The sequence below is a fragment of the Hylobates moloch genome, unplaced genomic scaffold, assembly GCF_009828535.3.
Source record: "Hylobates moloch isolate HMO894 unplaced genomic scaffold, HMol_V3 SCAFFOLD_15, whole genome shotgun sequence".
Classification (NCBI taxonomy): domain Eukaryota; kingdom Metazoa; phylum Chordata; class Mammalia; order Primates; family Hylobatidae; genus Hylobates; species Hylobates moloch.
Window position 1 is genome coordinate 69,018,999 of NW_026652290.1, and position 21,719 is coordinate 69,040,717.

General features: G+C 37.1%; 1 protein-coding gene across 1 annotated transcript in view; it reads left to right on the top strand.

The window, feature by feature from the left end:
- The window catches only part of EFEMP1 (EGF containing fibulin extracellular matrix protein 1), a 57,262-nt gene that overhangs the window by 25,955 nt on the left and 9,588 nt on the right, over positions 1 to 21,719 (top strand). The window contains exons 5-7 of the mRNA XM_032176558.2: positions 15,290 to 15,412; positions 19,174 to 19,293; positions 20,299 to 20,418. Of these exons, the coding sequence (XP_032032449.1) occupies positions 15,290 to 15,412; positions 19,174 to 19,293; positions 20,299 to 20,418 (363 nt within the window). The remainder of the gene's footprint in view (positions 1 to 15,289; positions 15,413 to 19,173; positions 19,294 to 20,298; positions 20,419 to 21,719) is intronic.

Below are 21,719 nucleotides of genomic sequence, written 5' to 3' on the forward strand. Positions count from 1 at the left end.
AAATTAATATTGCTTTGTTAGTTACAGTTGGGGAAATAGCACAAAACCCCAGACTAGGTATCCTGCAGCTGGATCCCTAAACATCATTTCAAAGTGTGAGACTATTCAACAAGCCTGAATTAAGTAACTAGTAAATGCAAAGCATAGTGGGTGCTGAGAATACAAAGATAAAAGCTTATGGGGCCTACCCTCAAAGAGCTCTCAGTCTATGAGGAAGCAGACAGTAATTACAGTGTGACATTTTAAGTCCCATTTTGGTGACTTCCTAGAGAAGGTGACACCAGGCCTCCGTCTTGGGAAGTTGTGGCAATTAGACTTTAGAGAAGTGGGGAAAGGAGAAAGAATGTTCCAGGCAGAGGGAGCAGCATTTGCTAAGGTCATGAGAAGATGGGAAAAAGGAAGAGCAAGTTGTTCTGCATAACTTTAGTGTGCAGTACATGAAGATAGACAAGAGTCAAACCATGAAGGGCCTTGCCAGTGGTTTAAAGTTTGCGTTTCATCCTGAAGGTGGTAAGGAGTGATGTAATCAGCTTCCGTTTATACAAAATGAAAGATGCCATGTATCAGTCTGAAACTTGCATATTCAAATCCACATGAAATCTGCCCTCTTTGCTCACAAAGGAATGAAATGCATCATTTACTTTTAAAATTTATTTCTGAGTTCTCATTTGTTAACCTGTCTGGATAATTATATTGTGACTAATTACAACTGGTTTTATTCTCTATTTATAATAGTTCTACAGTGGCAAATTAAATATAGATTTCATTCAAGAAATAACACAGGTCTGTCTGTATGCTTAAATTTTTATCAAACATAAGGAGTAGGGAAAATATTTTAGCTCGAGGAAAAGCTACAGAAGTCAAACTAGCCTTAAAAATTGAGTCAACATTTAGTGCATCGTTTCAGGCTGTTTCTAGTTTTTCTCCATATAGAATATAACTGCAACTCTTAAAAGGATTTTTACTGTTTGAGGTTTGCTCCATTTTAGAGTTTGTGCTACCACTTATTGGAACACTGGTTTGAAAACAAAATTGTAATTCAGCCTTTGCAGAAGTTGCAAGAAAGTTTTACACATTCACGTTTTTTGTCACAACATCTCCTAATCTTGTAAGACAAAATGTTGTAATGATGATATAATTGTGTAAATACTATGGCAGCATCAAATGTTATTTATCTGAACTGTTTTGCCAGTTTATAATATAAACATGCTAGAATTTATACATCCAGCCTAATGGATATCTCAATTGCTACCTTCAACAAGTTGAGGCTATAAAATTATATAGCTGTTAGTTTCCCAGTGGAGAATGCCAGACTTTGGTGGTCAGAGCAAAACTCGTTTAGGACCCTGACCCAGCCAGACAAGGTGCTTCATCCTTAAGGGGGCCTTAATTAAGGATGAGGTGAGGAGCAGCCATTGCCCTAAGTCAGTAGAGTTTCCAGAGATAGTGAGTTTGCTGCAATTCTCTTTCTTAAAAAAGATAATTTGTGGACACAGCTGTCCTAAAGGTCACCTGAACAAGCTACTTTCTGTGGTGACCTGGAGTTGAGCTGGACCCCCAAGGGGGAGTCTTTACTGGTAAGATAGGGAATTTAGAGGGAGGCTTACGGACAAAGGCAGACAAGTGGCAAGAATGTGTTGCACTTGGCAGTAGGTGGCCTGGCTGATGTAGAGGGCCATGTAAGATGGCACTGATGAGATCGAGCCCAAGGAAAAGACAATTTTATGTATGGAACCACCTGTTACGTGGCAGTGAAGGTTCAGACCAATCATACAGGACCATCTGCATTTTGTTAACACCTATGTGCACAGTCACAGGCAGGTCTTGGAGCCCTGGGAGCCTGGAAGCAGCCCAGCATCACTAGAAAGGTGAAGATGGCAGGGACAGCCCTGCCAATCCTGCAAGGAGTGCACTAGAGAGCCTCAGCACTGGGCCAGGGAAGCAGCCCAAGAAGCAGTGTCCAGGGCCCACAGACCAATAGAAGGCAGTTCTCACACCATTTCAGAGGTGGCAGTAGTCAGAGTTCTCAAGTTGGAAGAATGGTCTCGGGCAAATGCAAAATTCAGTATTTAAGTAGGAAGGGGTCAGAAATGTAAGATGATGATTGATAGGCTAGGATGACAACAGAGAAGGAGTCAGCCTAGCCACGTGATTCATCACCCTATTACCATAAGCATGGTGCTTTTCCTTGGGCCTTAAGTTCTTTCATTTTTCCTATTTGTTAATACTCTCTCTTACAAGAGTAACAAGAAACAGTCATGTATGTACATATAATTTACCTTCAGCTATAATGAAGGCATTTGAAGAAGGTCATTTTGTATTCAAAGAAACTAAAATTAACTTTCCAAAAGAATACTTTTCTAATATGCCATGGTTTTACTATATTACTAGCACAGCATTTAAAAAACAAATATTGGCCCAAAATTAAACTCTCCTATCTGATATGACTGAATGAATGTTTCATTAAATACAAGTGGTGTAGATCACCATTCTGCTTAGTGAAGACTCTGCCAACCTGCTTATTTGAAAAGTCAGGCATACAACATTTTCATCTTAAAGTCTAACTCTAAGCTTTGTTCTTAAGAACAAATGACCAGAAATCCTTGTCCTGGCTTTATATGCATTTAACTCTATGACATTTGAAAATATTCCCTGTTTTTTCATAGTTCTGATTGATAATTTTATTACTGTCTTGAAAGATGGTGACCACAATGTCCTTAACATTCTCAAAAAAATAAATAAATAAAAGTTGCTGCTGAAATTTACATTTTTCATATCTTTTTCATAGCTAGAACTGGTTCACACAATAGCTCTCTCTCAGAGTTACATGTAGGTTCTAATTAGAGCTCTAGTTAATGTTATGTGTGCTAGGTAGTCTTTATAAATATTAATACTTCATTGCCATGAAGCAATCCTGTAGCCATCAACAGTCCTTTCCTCTGACAGGACCGATTTTATGAATCAAATATTATAAAATGCAGAAGATGCTAGATTTGTTTTGTTTTGACAGATTTTGTTTTGTTTGAATGTTTGCAATTTTCCTAATGAGAAATAACTTTTAGCAAGAAAGGCTGTGTTTGCCTGTTCTTGTATCCATTCATCTGGAATATGCCAAAGGAGGGGAAGGTCATACCATAGATGCTCCTGCTGATTGGGTGTTAGTCATAAAGACCATATTGAAAACATGACACTAAGCAACAAAACAAAGGTAGGATATTTAATAATGTGAAAGTATATAGAAAATTACATTAAAAGCCCCAACTTCCTGCAGTTTTCTTGCTTCCTTCCATCTGTGTATAGCAGAAGTACCACCCTGATCCCACTACCAATTTAAGTCTTCACACTGTTAAGTATAATTTATTGAGCACCTACTGTGGACCAGGTACATCCATTTTGAGTGTGTATTGTTTCAATTAGTCCTCACAGTATCATTATGAACTGAACATTCCCCCACTTGATAGATGTGGCAGTGAGATTTGGAAGAGTAGAAAAGTTAAATAACTTTCCCAGGACACATAACTAAAACGTGATGTTGCTTGGATTTGAACTGAGACCTATTTGACTCTAAAACCTGTGATCTTACCCACTCTTCTGTCTCAAGCATATTTCTGTCAGTGTGTTGTATAAGAGAAAGAGTTATTCTGTGATTCTCAGACTTTCTAAAAAGATCAACAAGTCCTCCCCTGAACTCCTAATTCTTGGTATAATAAATTATATAGAAACATTAATTCTTGGTATAATAAGGCTAGTAAAAAAAAGCTAGCATAAGCAACTACAGAAAGATACAATCTCAAATAAAATAACTTAGAACTTAAAAATACTAGCTGTTAGAGAATAGTATGATTCCTCTAATTCTGAAAATCATGAAAAGAGATTCGTAACTGAAGGTCGCTGACAGGGTACCTCCTTACACCTATCTGGCAGCCTCACAGTCATCCACATTAACCACATATGTGCCTGAAGCCAAAGGTTTTCACTTAAAAGTTTCTATAAACAAATTATTACATTTCTAGGGGAAAAAATAATCCTAGGATAATTTTAAAATTAACAATCTGAATTGCTCAATTTTTCCATTTTCTTTCAAAATGAAAACTTGGAATATGATAGACTCCATGGATGTGCTCCATACAGTAACCATTTTAAGTATATATAACAGATCTAAGAATGTAGAGTTTGGTTTTTTTCATCTGTTTATTCATGCCAAGAAATTCTCTTTAAGATTGACTTAGTTTGGCATCAACCTTTAATACATCAACTGCATAACTGGCTTGGGTCCACCTGCCTTTGTACTCTGCAGACACACAAACTATGTATAGGGCATGTTTCTCCACCGGATTTTTTTTCAGAATTTGCACTGCCAAACAGACATTAAGCTACTCTAAATTCTTGATAAGTATGTAACTTTATAGGTACACAGTAGTGTATTTAAACATTGAAGAGAACTTTCTATTCATCCCACTCTGCTAACAGAGCCATTTAATCCTATCCAGAAAGATGAGTCCATTTTCAGACTCTCCTTTCATCCTACAAATTAGAGGGAGAGAGAAGTCACCACTGAAAATTGAAAAAGGACGCAAGAAGAAATGGAGATCCATGACCATGGCCCCAAGAAAGCAAGAGCATGTTACTCAGGTTTCCCAAGATCCAAGTTAGAGAGGGGAGAAGAGATTAGAGCTAGAAAACAAATACTTTTAAAAACAGCATTTTGGAATTTATCAAAGGAGGCTTTAATTTCAGATTCATAAAACTGAAACAGATCTCAGAGAATATATTTTCTGAGAAACTTATTTCTGTCCCCAATGGAAATGTAAAGTAAAATGCCTCAGACTCATTTTAAAGTCCAAAGACTATTTTATATGCTAGCTTTGAGAAGCCTTTAGAATTGCAACACTCACAGGGTCAGAAGTTTTTTTGAACAGATTTTCTTTTGTCCCTTACGGCCTTTAGGCACTCCTTGAGCTAATATTCAGGAGTTATTTGAATGCTGTTGCTTCACAACACTGAAAGTGTTTTAACATAGAGGGAGGAAAATCCCACAGCCTATGTCAACATAATTTATCAACAAATTAAGTCCAAGAATGCATGATAATTTATGGATAACTTGGAGGAAATGGTAACTATGGTATCAATTTGGAACAAAACCAAGAAGTCAAATCTCACTTGGTTTAATGTTATCTGAAGGATTTGGGCACAAGTTTTAACATTTTGATCACGGAATAATCTTATGCCTTAACATGATGAAGACTGAGTCCTCCTTCCTGAAAAATCCTTAATACAGGACAAGGAATAATGAGTCTAAAATTTCGTAACTGTTTTCCTGCTCAAGGAAGAGAGAAGGAATACATAACCACTTACAATGAAATCTTTTCTTGCTACACTTCGTCAAGAGGCAAGTATTTCAGATGTTGGGAGATAGACTGTAAAGGTATAAAAGTTAACTTCACAGCTATACAAAGCTATATGTATGTGCACCATGTGTCAAATGAGAGAAAGTATAGATACTCAATGTTGTTGAATCCTCACAATTTTCTATATTAGAGTGGATGCAGCATCTGTTCTTCCATTTTTAATCATCAACATTGTCAAGCTTAGAGAAAAGTTAACTGTATAGTACAATGAACGTGGAACACCCACCATTCAGATTCAAAAATTATTAAAACTGTCGTATTTGCATGTAGCATGTTAACACTGTTTTTAAACACAGATGACTAGTCAAATCCCCCACCTCCTGCTGGGATCCACATTGAATAGTTTGTATATTTCCAGTGACAGGAAACTCATTATCTCCTAATACATCAAAACAAATAATAACCACATTTTCTCTTACACTGAGCAAAAATCTGCCTTTCTTGCATTTCTAGCCATTTATTCTATTTCTGCTTTTTGGAAATAAATGATCAAGATCTTTTCCTCTTCCCAGGGAGAAGAGCAGAAAAAATAACTATTGAGTACTAGGCTTAGTACCTGAGTGACAAAATAATCTGTACAACAACCCCCAGTGACACAAATTTACCTATATAACAAACTGCACATGTACCCCTGAACCTAAAATAAAAGTTAAAATAAAAAGATCTTTTCCTCCTTCCCTAAGCTCCCTTTCGTAACACTGAAGATGATCTCAGATATAGATCTCATCTGTATTTTCTTCTCTTGTAAATTGAGTACAAAGAAAAAGATAAGGATGATGTGAGGAGGTTGGGTAGGGCTATGGGCCTTCTTATGGGCTGGCATTTTTTTCCACAAATTTTGATCTGTAATATTTTCATTTTCATTCAGTTTGAGATTTCTCAAATTTCAATTTTGCTATCTTTAAACCATGGGTTGTTGTGAAGTATGTCTAATTTTCCAAAAGAAGGGCTTTTTCTAGTTTTGTTGTTGCTGTTCTTGTTGTTTCTATCTTATTTGCATTGCAGTTGGAGAACGTAATCTGTAGTTGGAGAACAAATCTTTGAAATTTATTTAGACTTACTTTAATGCCAGCATATAGCCATTTTCTTTTAAAGTTCCCTCAGTACTTAAAAAGGCTATGTATTCTGTACTCTGCTCTATACATGTCAATTAGTTCAAAGGTTTTAATCACATTTGCTATTCATTTCTGAAAATGTACTTATTCTTTCAATTACTAGGAGAAGTGTATTAAAATCTTACTGTAACTGTGCTTGTCAATTTTTCCTTTTAGTTTCATTCATTTTTTTATTTGTCTATACTGAGGCTATATGATTAAGTGCATTTAAATCTAGAATTTCTACATATTCCTGGTAAACTGAAACTTTTATCATTATGTAGTATTTTTTTATTTTCTAATAATCTTTTTTTCCATAAAGTCAACCTCTTCTAATACTAATATTGCAAAGCCAACTTTGTTTTGGTTAGTGTTCGCATAAACATTTTCCAGCTTTTTAATTTTAATCTTTGTCCTTATATTTAAATTATGTCTCTTGAAACAGTATATTTGGGTTCTGTTTTTTAATCAATTTGACAATTTTTGGTCTTTAGTGAGCACATTTAGTCCATGTACATTTACTATAACCACTGATATGTTTAGGTTTAAAACTACCTACCATTCTATTTGCCTTTCATTTGTCCTGCACATTTTAGTTTCCTTTTCTTTGCTTTCTTGCCCTCTTTCTAAATTGATGGAGTATTTTGTATTATTCTATTTTACCCTCTATTAGCTTTATAGTTTTATTTTTTTTTACCATTCCTTTATTGTTTTTCCTACGGATCATTTGAACATGCATCCATGACTTACCAAAATTTAAGATAAATTAGTACTTTTAACTCTTCCTGCGTGATTCAAGGACCTTAAAATATTTAAACTCTATTCCTCTTCCTGCCAAACTATATATGCTATTAGTCTCATGTATTTTAAAATATTTACTAAATATTTTGTAAATCCCAAAATACTTTACTATTATTGTTTTAGGCAGTCAGTATTTATTTAGATTTATCCACATCTTTATTCTTTTCACTGTGCTGGAATTTTGAATCAAAAAGGGAACAGAAAAAAGAATTTAGTGCAACTAAGGGCCCTGAGGCATATGGAGAAACATTGCACAGAAAGATCATAAGTAAGATATAATGAAATGGGCAGGAAAATACACACAAGAAAGTAACATTCTCTGAAGGCAAGAGGCACGAAGATATTCCTTATTGAAAAAGCTTTAGGCAGTTAATGAGTTGGAGAAGTACTGCCAAGTTACACTCACCAAATTTAGTAGTATGCCTCAATTTAGTGGGCACAAAAGCTGCTTATTGTTGAATGAACAACAAGCATAATGTAATTGGTTTCATACAATTAGGAGGTCAGCAAGCCATGCTTGTTATAATTGGCACTGCCATAGCCAGGGGCTTATGCGACCTCAAGTGATGATTTGCCTGAAGGAATAAGCCAGGAATGTGTGTGCTTTGGGCTCCAGAGACTTGACTAATCTGGCTGCAAGGCCTCAGGGAGGGAGGCCAAGAATCAAATCACAGTGCTCAGGCAGGGCTTGGTAGATTCAGTTGAATGTAGTCAGTCTCCATTCAGTTCATCACTCACCAGTGTTTGATCCCGAGCCGGGGAAGTGGGAGATAGAGGAGAGGAGAGATCAAGTGGCTGGGAATCAGGAAAACACAATTGAAATGTCAGTGCAAAGGCATCCCATAATAGGGTGGGATCTTAATTCCTCCCAAGGCCATCCACTTTGAAGCAGGTCTCCAGCCTGTGTGGAATGGGCTTAAACCTTCACACAAAGGGTCTTTAATTTCTAGTACTAAGCCACTCTGGAGCAAAGACTGATGGTGCTGTTTGTTTCAAAATACAGGTTTACCTCCACAAGGTAGCAGATTGATGATTGGTTGTTAATATCCCAAATATCAGGGTTATCTTTTCCCAAACATTTTCTAAATTAATAATTAAGTTTAAGAAGGCCTGTAATCCCAGCACTTTGGGAGGCCAAGGCGGGTGGATCACAAGGTCAGGCGTTCCAGACCAGCCTGGTCAACATAGTGAAATCCCGCCTCTACTAAAAATACAAAAAATTAGCCAGGCGTGGTGGTGGGCACCTGTAATCCCAGCTACTCAGGAGGCTGAGTCAGGAGAATCGCTGGAATCTGGGAGGTGGAGGTTTCAGTGAGCCGAGATTGCACCACTAAATGCTAGCCCAGGCGACAGTGCGAGACTCCATCTCAAAAAAAAAAAGTTTAAGAAGAAAAAAAAAAAAAGAGTTACCTGGGTATGACATACTCACAAAGATACCAGAAAATACTCCTAATAATTAACAATCATTTATCAGTAGACAATGTTGTTTCCTTGAGATTCTGAAAGCATAAGTTTCATGTTGCCAGTAGGCAAAAACAGCTGAAGAATGAGAAGTAAAGCCTTTGTTTCTTTGCTTTTCTTCTGTTTCAGCCTATGACCCACTGGTTCATCTGGTTTATGTGTAGTACAGATGAGTCACAGATTGGTCGTTCACATGGATTAGTTGGTTTTCTTCCCCATGTTCATGAACTATGTGCCTAACCTCATCCAATCATCTGGCAAATGAACGCTTTTGTCCACAGAGGAAGCTACTTGAGGGGGTCCATTTGCAATGCAAATCCGTCACCATTGCTAGAAAAGCAATTTGAAGTAGCATGATTTTTTTCCTATGAGAACAGCATATTGTAAAGTTCTGATAGAACACAATGCAATGCCAAGGGCTTCTAGGACACTTGATTCGCCACACTCTAAAACAAAGAAATGAACTATCAGGGAGGCTGATAATTTGTTGATTTTGGTGATATTTTTGTTTATCATTTAAAGCACACCAAATTATTAACAATCTGTTTTGCCAGAACTGATAAGAATCTAGAACTATAAATCTACTGCTGGCCATCGATTAAGACAGTTCTCTCTTGTTACTTAATATTAGTATTTATTTTCTCCACTAGAACTGCTTAGCTTGAGTGAATTCTAGCTGATAATTTCAGAAGGGTGAAAAGCTAACTAGAACTGGGCATTTGGCCCAGATAAATCTGATTCCAGTACTCTGAAAGAAACAGCAAGGGAACTAGAAAGCCTTTGACAAAAAAATGTTGATAATTGGCTAAAAACTGGGGAGGGAAACAGAAAACTTGGAAAGCTATGAATGTTATTTTAAGTAGAAGAAAGACGCAAGGGAGGAATCAAGGTGCTGTGACATTAACAACCCTATCTTTAAGGCTAAAAAAATTAAAAACACCTATAATTTCACTTAAAACTACTCTCCAGAACTCGTAGGAAACAAGTCTTCCTCAAGACCTAAATTGCAGAAACAAAATGGAAATCTTGGGTTTGAATCTCTGCTCTGTGTGACCCTGGGCAAGTTCCCTCAACTGAGTCTACATTTCAGTAACATCCTTTTTTTTCCTCATCTGTAAATTGTGGATGAAGTAACTACCTCTTCCACAGGGCTGTTATTAGGATTAAATAAGAAGCTTTGTAATTCTGCCTTCCCAATCAAATAATAGATCTTTTTATATTGCTAAGAACTTACCTATTTTTATACCAATTAATTTTAGAATGTTACCAAGTTTGTATATGAATCATATAAAATATTATACACTTTTTTCTAAATCAGATTTCAATCTACATAACCTATTTTATTAATTACTCAGGTTATTATCAATAGCAATTACTGGATGAGTAAAACAGTAGTAAACTTCAGTGCCCTCAGCTCTTGCTGAAGTAGTTCTTACCTTCCAGGATTATATTGAAAAACAAAATACTCCAAATACCTCTAAGACTTTCACTCAATGAGTCCCTTTTATTTAAAAAGTTTCAGAGAGTAGGTAAAAAGAGTACTTTGGTAGGAACTAATTTATCACTCTGTCCCTAGAAAGGATTGGGAGCAATCATTTTGAGCAGGTGGGTTTCTAAATCATTAAGAATGTTGGGAGGAAGGAGGCCAATGGTAAAGAAGCTCCTCCTTCTAACAAATATGAATCCTTGACCTTGACCTTTTTTCTACTTCACTCCATTTATGAGATTAAATCAGTTTGATTGAGGAAGCTAGGTATAATAAGGTTTTAAATCCACACAGATCAAGAAATATCACCAACTTGAATTTAACCACTGTCTTTTCTTTAACCACAAGAGTTCACAGGATAGCACCATTAAATGATATTTGCAAAGCATGCACAGTGTCCCACACAGAACTAGTAAAGATACGGTTGTTTTACTCCAGGAGTTTACAGTCTGGAAACAAAAAAAGTGTATTGTGAAGAATCTGAATACTTTTAAAAATCTGTGTGTTATTGTTGAGGATAGACTGTCTATTTTAGAGATGGAGAAACAAAGAGAAAAAAATTGATACCATGACCCTAATCACACAGGGAGTGACAGACTCAAAATAATTTCAGTCTTCTTTGTCCTATTACTAGTGCATTCTCATCACTAGTCTACAGTGGCTTATTCAAAAGTAGTTCTAAATTATTTCTTGAACCAAAAGCAGCACAAATTATAAAAGTCTAAATGGTACTCAACAGCATTCAAGGTGCAGATAATTTTTGCCCATGAAAACATGCTGAAGGGACTCCATGTTGTGGTAAGTTATCAAATTATGGAAAGAACATTGCAGAGATTAAAATGTTGCATAAGAGAGAGAAAGCAGCATGAGTCAGGGGTTTGGGAAATATGAGTCAGACTGAAGGGAAGGAGCCAAAAACATAGAGAATGAGGGCCTAAGCAGGGACTTAATGGACACCACAGAGATGTGGACAAAGTTGCCTCCATTAACTTTGAGAGAAAATCAAATATGCAGTTCCCTAGACTTGAGGGTCGGTGTGACAGAGGCTAGAAGTGAGAGCTGAGCAAAGATTAGCCTGCGTTATTTAAAGCAACTAATGGTGCCAAAGTCAGCAAGAGAGGGACCTACGATAGTATAAATCACTTGGAGGGAGCACGTGGGCACATTTTTGAAAAATGAGGGAATCACCAAATATTGCCATTAGCTATTGTTAATGTATTAGAATGATGAAATGGTTTGTGATATTTTAGGAAGCACATTCTATTATTTTGTTTTTTGGTAATGTTAACATTAGGCTGTGTCTACATAGTTCAGAGAGACTCCTTATGTTGTTCAATCCAGACTCTCTGATCCTGCCTTTAAGGCCTTGAATTTTGCCCATGACAGAGCCAGCATTTCATGATCCTCTTCAACCAGGCACTGTACCAGGCTCCTCACACAGAGCCCCTGCAGCTGTGCTGACTCCATCTGTCTGCCATTCTTCTCATGGAAACCAGTTTCGTCTTATCAGCATTTTCTAATGTGAGCTGCTTTCTGCCTAGAAACAGCTTCCTTTTCCTGGCACATACCTGGTCTTCTTCAAAATGCAGTGGAGAGCCCACCTCTTCTGGCGAATCTGCTTTATACCTCACAGCCTCTGCACTCCTGGACTCAATTGCTCAACATCATTTTTCTTTTACTAACATCTTACTGATTTTGCTGTGTCTCTCAGATATTACCTGTTACTCTGCTTCATACATTTTTAGCTCCATTAGGTAAAACACTGATCCTACTTTTCCTGAAACTTTAGGTACCAATTCTCAGCAAATGGTAATAACTCATTTATCCATTTATTGAACAAATATTTGTTGAAAATCCACCATGTTTCATGCACTACCCTAGGCACTGGGAATGCAGGGGGGAAAGTAAGACACAGATCCCCCACCCCCACCCAAAGAGCTTGGGTCCAGGTCCCAGGAAATTTATTAACTGACTGCCTGATGAAAAATCAAGTGAGCTTAACTGTCAAGGATAAATTACAATCATGCAAAAACAACAAAAAGTTTCTCCCCACAGTAATTTGTCCCAGATTATCAGGAAAATCATGGCTGACCTGAGTAGTTTCCCTTATAAATAAAGCATTGCTTTTGCTAATGCAGATATTCTCCCATACAAATGTAGGAAACTGATTTTTCTTACACACCATGGAGATACCTACAAAAGGCTGTGTTTGCACTATGGGAAGTCAGGAGCAAGTAGAGGGCAGTGGACTGTCATCAACACCCCTGGGAGAGCCAGCTTTTCCAGAGCATCTGCACACGGATGGGTATTCTGCTTTGAGTTTCTGACATCATTGTCCATTTTAGTAATTTTTGTATCATAATGAGCTTTCTGGTATTTATGACAAATGGAAATGCATAGAAGTAGAAAATCCAAACATAATAGAATTTAACAATGTATAATAATTTTATATGACTTTGTATAGATGTATAACTAAGTAATTCTAGGATCTCAAAGTATAATTTTCAAAATAATAAAATTGTGTTATTTAAATAAACTAATAAGTTGACATTAATAGAATTGAAAATAGGTCAAAGAAATTCAGTCTGTTTATAGCCTTTAGCATTAGATAAACCACCAACAGCAAAGGAGAGGATAAATATTCTAAACCACAGCCAGAGAAGCCATAAATGGAAACCTAGTTAGTAGCTGCCTCCTGGTCACAGAGGTCACTTTTTTGACGATTTTATGAGTCCCGGTAAGTAAAATGTGTAATCACCAGTCAGTCCTAGGTGAGGCAAGTCTTGCAGCTTTGTTTGGGTTTTGGTGGAGAAAGGGAAGGAAAGTAGTGGCAGTGAGCACAGTGGTATTTTATTTGTTTTTTTGTTGTTGTTTGTTTTTATTAAATTAATTTAACTCACCTAATATTTTTATTAAATAACCCACTCAGAAGGTAAGCAGACCTCATTCTTAAGAAGGAGTAGCACAGGTTTTTGTATTTAAAATCTACTTAATGATATATTAATTCCACTGGAAATGTTAGCCTATTTATCAGACACTGAGAAATGAGCGACAAGAAAGTAGGAAGGAAGTCATAGGGCACCAGTTGTAGGAATGCAGCGGGGTGGAGACAGTTTGCAGATAGGTGTCAAAAAGAAAAGCATCAGTCACTGCCGAAGCCTCCCTTAGAAAATGCAGCAGCCAGCCCAAGGCCTTGATCTTCTGCCAGAGGAAACTTGCCACATCTGAATCTAACATTGCCGTATCTCTCAGGACTGTTATCACTGCAAATGCTGGCAAATGTTCTTGACATAAAACAATAGATATTCTGCTGTCATTTCTGCATTAACGAGTCATAAAACTCTGAAGAAACCCCAGTAGAAAGGTTTTCATCAAGTGCATCTGAGAAAATAATAAAAGACATAAAAAACAGCAGATAATTTCAAAGCAAGATTGTTGCACCATCGCATAGTACCTAAAAAGGACAGTTTGTAATCACTGACTTGAAAATAATACTAGTAGTAATTATAATAAATTTCAAAACAAAACAAAATAACAAAGACCTTAGCCAAAACTTTAAAACCAAGTTCAAAGAATTACGTAAGTGGATGCTTTATAGATTATTATCCAATAAATAGCCATATATTACTCAAGTATTTTTCATCTCCCCTCCCTCTTTCTTATTGAAAGAATCTCTCTTATCATTTCCACACCCAGCTAAGTGAAGCTGATTTCTGAGGACAACCCTTTTACAATCTCAACTTCATATATTATTATACTGCATAGTGTAAATGTGGCAGTCCTCCTTGAAAATACAGAAAAGTGAAAGGCAAACCAACCTCAGGGGCTACTCTCTGAGATTCTTAGAGGGAAGACAGAAATGGAGTAAATTTTTTTATTATTGATTCTTTCCCTACTTTTTCTTCCAACACACTACCATGAGTCTGCCACAGTGATGATCTAAGACCCCTGAAATCTGCCTCAGGGGTCTTAGATCATCACTGTGGTAGACCCAGGGTAGTATTTTGGTTTTTATACAAAAATTGTCATCTAGGAATTACAAGTTTCATGATATTTGTTAATGAAGCTTAGAGTGGTTGTTGAAGAATGATGAAATTATATGATCCTTTCTTGTGTACTACTTAACTTCATGATATAGGAGAGCCGAATGAATATAAAAGTGATACAGATAAGGCAAAATTAGATTTTACTTATAAATTACTGTAAATATGAATGTACACACACAAATTTATATCACCTTTTGATCCCAAAGAAATTTCTTATAACTAGTTTATTATGCTATCACTGAGCATTTTTTACTTTTCTAGAACTGTAACCTGCATACTCATTAAGGCACATTTAGTAAATTATTCCAAGAAGTACACTGCTTTGAGAAAATAGGACTTTTAAACTACACAGGCTAGAGGAATATGATCAAATTGAATCCTTTGCATTCTGAAATTTGCAATGAAAGATTTATATATACATGTTACCCTGCTGTTTGCAAAAACAAACAGCTACAGGGAACATATAATATTAAAGGTTGATTACACCCAATTATTGGTCAGATTTTTAGAAATTTGTCAATGGAAATTATCTCAAATACAATATATTGGATGGAAAAGCAAGTATCATACAATCTATTAAAATTTTTAACATACAAAACAATACCATATGTTCTAATGGATGCATCCCTGTCTAATGAAAGTACAAAAACATCTCAGGGAAGGATTCATTCCTACCGAGACAGTGGTAGGTGATGGGTCAAGGGATGAGGATGGTGTGAGGCTTTAGCTATATCTGAAATGTTTCTTAACAAAACAAAGTGAGCCGAGACCAACATGGCAAAATGTTAGCATTTGTTAAATCTGAGCAGTACTCACTGGTATTTGCAAAATTATTTTCTGAACACTTGAAATAATTTATAATTTTAAACATTTCCAATGTAAGAACATTATAAACTTTTAAGAATAAAGATTTAGCTTAAGAAGTGGCAAAATGGAAGAAATATCAACATCTTCACAACTGACAATTCTTTCTGTGTTGCGTGTCTCTGACAGACATAGACGAGTGCACTGCAGGGACGCACAACTGTAGAGCAGACCAAGTGTGCATCAATTTACGGGGATCCTTCGCATGTCAGTGCCCTCCTGGATATCAGAAGCGAGGGGAGCAGTGCGTAGGTAAGTACCACAGTGCAGTGAGCACGGTCCTGTCTTGAGTACCTTAACTGTTTCAACCTCAAGCATTCCAATCAAAGCATTCATGTTTCTTTGGAGAGTGGTAGCCAATAATTCCTTATTCTTTTATAGACTACCAATCCATTTTCCACAATAACAAGAAACAACCTTAAAGGTTGAGCTATTCTGGATAACAAAGTGTTGGTTAAATGTTAGACGAAGCAAGAGCTGAAATTTGGGGTATGAATGGGACAATAAAAACAACCAAAAAAAATTTAAATTTGCTGTTTTGGGGGCCATCACGCTAACACACTGGTACTGTGGGCTTCATTCACCATTCACTGCTGCAGAGCATAGCATAGCACAGCACATAGAGCAAATGGTGGAGTTGCATTCCAAGCACCAACACCAGCTCACTTTGAGACCTTAAGCAAGTTACTTAAGTCCTGTGTCTCACTATGTTCACTTGTACTGTGGAGATAATACTAGTCCCTACCTCCAGAGCTCATGTAGGGAATGCTTAGAATAGTGCCTGTCCCTGTGCAGTAAAGCTGTTTGCTATCATTGTATTCTGAGTCAACAGATGGGTATTAAAGGCTCTTTACACTGCAAGCCTTTGTAGGGTACCATGAGTGCAAAGCCAAGTTCAGCATGTGCCTCTGCTGGAGGGCCTAAGAGCGTGAGCTCCCTGACAGCAAGACCAGGTCATCTTGTGGCACTGTGGTCTCCCCAGTCCCTGAAGCATGCCCACCATGTGATGGAGGCTCTATGCGTGTGTTTTGAGTGAATGGAAGATCAAAGTATGAGGAAGCCAACTGGCAGATAGTGAAGTAAAATACAGTACTCTGGGCTCAATCATGAGGCCCAGCACTAGGCATGAAACTCTGACTGTCCATTTATTTACATACCCCCTCTTACCACAGATCAGTGAAGAAGGCTTATTTCCTCTTAGGAACAGAGGGTGAGGATGTGGGGACAGACAACCAGCATCAGTTTTCGCCTGAGAATGTGAGCTGTTGATGTTCACATGTCAACACTGAGTTCTATGTGGGCCCCAGCCCAGTTCTGCCTGCCATAGGGCTGTGCCTAGATGCTGGGGTTAGTGCCCAGCCTCTGAGGAAGGCCCAGGGTTTGCTATAAATGAAGCTGTGATTTAAAAGAAGAGTGTTTAGAAAAAACTCCAGAGATAACAAAGTTTGGCCATTGTATTAGACAGAAAATAAACATTTGAGGGCATAAAAAGTACAGAAAAAAGAACTAATCCAACTTAGTATGGGGTGAATCAAAGAGAATGGAACATATGGTCACAGCCCTTTTAATGTGGTAGGAGGAAATATTCCTAAACTCAGATCTAATCATGTGTCTTCCCTTCCTACTTCCCTCACCGAGAGAATCAAGTCTACATTCCTCGACAGAGCATGAAAGGTCTTGCTCAATCTGATCATTGTCCAGTTCTGTGGCATAAACACCTCTCCCCCACCACAAAATATTACACCCTAGCTTTATTCCACCGGTTCCCCACACACATCACACAGTGTTACTTACACTTTGGTGCCTCTATACAAGCTCTTTACAGCACCAAAAACATTCCCTCTTGGCAAACTCTTATTTCACTATCAAATCCTAGCTTAGGATCACTTCCTCTGGGAAGCCTGCTATGATTTACCCAAATATAATTAGTTGCTCCTCCCCTGTGCCAGTACTTCTCAAATTATGATGAAGGATACTTTTTTGTAAATTTCCAATCTATGGCAGACCAATACTTCTGTAAAGTACAATAAAAATAATGTTGCAGTAATGTCAAATTGCTATTTCTAAACATGTACTCTCAGTTTCTGTATTTATTCATTGCAGACTGGTCCAAATAGCCCATGAACCAGCAGCAGTCAACAGTCCACACTTCAAGTAGCATGGTGCTCCCTGTGTCCCATACACTCCTTTCTATTGTTGATCTTCTCATTCCATGGAATAATGTGTTTCATGCCTGTCTTTCACACCAGACAGGGAAGAACATACGTATACTGATTATCATTATAAACTTGGGGTACCAAACACAGTGCTAGCAAATATCGATGGTTCAATGAATGTTTATTAGTTAAGAAGACATGCATCATTTATTCACCAAATAGTTACTGAGGGCTTACTATGTAACATGCATTGTTCTAGGCACTGGGATAGTAGTAAACAAATTTTTACAAATTCATAGCCCTCATGGAGCTATTAGAAAGTATAATACCATTCATACAAATTAGCTATCAATACTAGACCTGATGATAGTACTGAGAACTAGGAAGCACTATGCTAAAATTGCTCTTAATTAGTGTGAAGTTTCGATTTATTCGAATAATGTTTATTGAACACCTACTACGCCAGGCCCTATTCCAGATCTAACAATGAACAGACAAAAAACCCTCTACCTCCACCTCAAGGGGAGAAGACAGGTCTTATTTGCCATGCATTATAGTGAGGGAACACACAAGAAGCAAATAAACACATAACACAATGTTGAGTACTGTTAAGGACTACAAAGAAGTCTAAAGCAAGGTAAGGGAATAGATAGGGCAGAAGAACCCATTTTATATTGGTGGGAAGGGTGGCCACCCTGAGGAGGTGACATTTGAATGGACACCTGAACAAAGTAAGGGGAAAAGCCATGTGAATATCTTCTTACTATTTATTTCAATATTCAAGTTAAATCAAATATATCTTGCAGCTTATTAGCTCCCATTTATGTTTACTTGCTTTGTGTCAGGAACTTTGCCTACATTATGTCATGTAACCCTCCCAGTAATTCTACTTACAGAAGAGGAAATGGAACCTCGAAAGGTTAAGACCAAGCTAGTAATTGCCAGAACAAAGATTCAAACTCAGGTTATCCTGAGGCCACTTGAGCACACTACTTCCCATAATTTTAGTTATGAAAGTACCAAAAGAGCCCAGCATAAAGGTTTGTTTTGTTTTGTTTTGTTTTACCACAAGGCAGTGTCACTATATAGCATTACATTGTATATGCATAATGGTTGTTTTAAATTACACATGCCATGCTGAAGTTGTCACAAAGTGTAGAATCATTAATTAATGAAATTTTATTATGCTTCTAAGATGTTAGTCCTACTTAGCAAGTTCTCATTTGAGCATTTTATAGTTGAAAATATTTATATGAGAAGGACACAGGCTGGAACACTTCATCAAAGTGTCAAAAGAGCACTCTCAAGAGGTAGCTTATTTAGCATCCTATTCTTCCACAGTGTTCTTTTATTTCATACACAAAAACGTCATAAGATACACATGGCAAGCCTTGCTATCCACATCTTGCAGAAGAAAAATCAAGATACTGAAGGCGTAAGTGACTTAGCCAAGGTCACCAGTTGAGCACAGCCCACAACTCTTTCTTCTTTGTTTTGTGCTGCACCAGCCATTTCAGCAGTTCTTTTTTACTTCTGTAATTATATATAAGCTTTTAGCTCCCCAAACTGACATCTTATATATATATGCAATAGTCTCAATTATTTTGTTTTCTTTAAATCTCAATCCACCCACCAAGTTTATTTACCACTGAATGGCATGAACATTGAGTCTTTGTTCTTAATGTCTTAACTCAGAATACAAAGTATATTTAAAATATATATACCCTAATTTTAACAAAATAGGAAATTATTACTTTTAAAAAGAGATTTTCTCTACATAGGTTTTCTAGATAATGCTTTTCAGAGAATGCTAATTCAATGATTTGGTTCTCTTTGTGTGTGTGCCTGATAACCTAGACATAGATGAATGTACCATCCCTCCATATTGCCACCAAAGATGCGTGAATACACCAGGCTCATTTTATTGCCAGTGCAGTCCTGGGTTTCAGTTGGCAGCAAACAACTATACTTGCGTAGGTAAGCCTTTTGAGAACTTGCTGATTTCTGTCTTCACAAAAGGAAACCCCATGCCATGTTGCAGTATTTCCAGTTTTCTATGTTGTTGAGTAAATAGTTTCCATCGACTTCCCTTCAGCAATCATAAAGCTTAAAAGATAATAACCAATCTGTGTCTTAAAACACATCAAGATGTGAATGGAAAACTTTTTAACGTTGGTTTTAGTTCTCCTCTGTGGATATATCAACAAATTTAAAACTACAAATCAATTGATATACATACACCAATTAGTCAACAGTGTGTGATATAATGCTGAAAGTGCCAAAGGGGTTACTACAAGTTCAAGTATATAAACTTTCCACTGAAAGTGCATCTGATTTTTACATGCCTCTTCTCCCCTTTCAGAATGCAGTGTCACGGCACACAATTAAAAGACTGGCATGACATGGAAAAAATCTAGTGTAGGAAAAATGCCTTTTCACAATATTTTCAGTGCTTTAGAGCATTGCAAAACTCCGTATGGGTCTCAAAGGCTTATGTTATAATTGTAATGGAATTTAACAGAACCCATTTAAAAAGTAATAAATAGCACAGATAAATCTTCAGTACAGCATGCTGAGAGACCATATCAGTATAAATGTCTTATATCAATTATTTATAGAATTGGCATTTTGTATCTGAACAACAACAAAAGAAAATACATACTGGAATGTATATTTATTAGAAGCATTAAATTCCTTTGGAAAGATTCATCAAACATCAAACTAACTGTCATTCCTGTAAAACATATTTTGGTATTTCCAAAAGAAGTATATGACAGACGTTTGAAGTTGTTCCACCAAATATGAAACCTAAATGGATGTTCTCCAGTGAGCTTCTGCAGGGCAAATAATTCAGCTAGGGATTTACTCACTTATCAGCAGATGACGTAGGTACAAAAGAGCAAGGATATGTTTAAAGTCTATATATATATGTGTGTATATATATACATATACATACATATATATAAAAAAACTTTTTTTCAGATATAAATGAATGTGATGCCAGCAATCAATGTGCTCAGCAGTGCTACAACATTCTTGGTTCATTCATCTGTCAGTGCAATCAAGGATATGAGCTAAGCAGTGACAGGCTCAACTGTGAAGGTAAAACTCTTCCCAGATAGTATGGAATAAAGTCCAATTCCTGTGACTGCTGTTGTTTTATCTGATTATGTACCCGTTTATGAAAACAAATGCTTACCCATGGGAATTCTGTTCTAAAATCCAGTTAATGTAGTTCAGTTGTTACATTGTCTTTTTAGTGTGTTACCAAGAAAAAGGAAAAGAAATAAAATAACTGAAATATTAGGTACAGGCTGGCTCTAATAATTAGAAAGCATGCTCTAGCATGTTGCTTCTCAGTGTGTTATCCAGTGATGAGGTATGTCAGCACCTCCTGGGAGCTTATGAGAAATGCAGAATCTCAGGCTGCAACCCAGACCTCCTGAGTCTGAATCTACATTCAACAAAAACTCCAGGTGACTGGTGTGCATATTTAAGTTTCAGAATAGCCAAGTGCATGTCAAAACATTAAAATAAAAATCACAAGATCTAGTTTCTGGTTCTATTCCTGCTACTGTGTGACTTGGGCACATTTCTTGAGTTGCCTGGGTTTCACTTTCCACATGAACAAGAGGAGGTCCATTTAACTAGATTCATGACCTTCAGAGTCCATTGCATGTGCACATTTCATTGTATAATTCAAAAGGCATTAGACATCCTGAGGGGGATGCCACGGACACTTGATGTCCCTGACCTCCTCACGGTTCACTCAGCTTTACACAAAGCTCATACCCCACCGAGAGAGGCCTCACATCATGCCATTACACTCAAAACCGAAAGAGGCTACCTCAGGACAGCTGCCTCTGCCCTTCTGAGTAAACTGTAGGGACATCACTATTCAGAAATGCAAAGCATTCTTCCCCTGAAGGCCAGATCCTGCCAAGCTGTCATTCTGGAAGCTTGCACAGGTTAGGGGACTTGGCGTTCAAAGCTCAAATGAACTTGGCGTCAAAGTCACCCAATTTCTTAGAAGACAAACATGAACTCTGCATCCTGGATGGGTCTGCAGAGTCCAAAATGAAGGCCGTCAACCACAAGCCAATTCATTCAGTAGTGTAGTTAGGTCCAGGATTAGCCAAATTGTCAGCAATGATTCAGTAAGTCATGATAAGAAAAACTTTTTGTGCTGTGAAGTCATAGAGGGAAATAAGCTGATATTGTTAGAATTTGCCTTTCAGCTGCTTATAAAGTTTTGTATTTCTATTTCAGAATTTGCAATATTTTTACTCGCTTTAGCTCACCTCAAAAGTATATTACTTCCCCCAGACTGTTGAGCAGAAAAAAAAAATAATATATGTGTGTGTGTGTGTGCACGTATATATATATATGTATATATGTATATA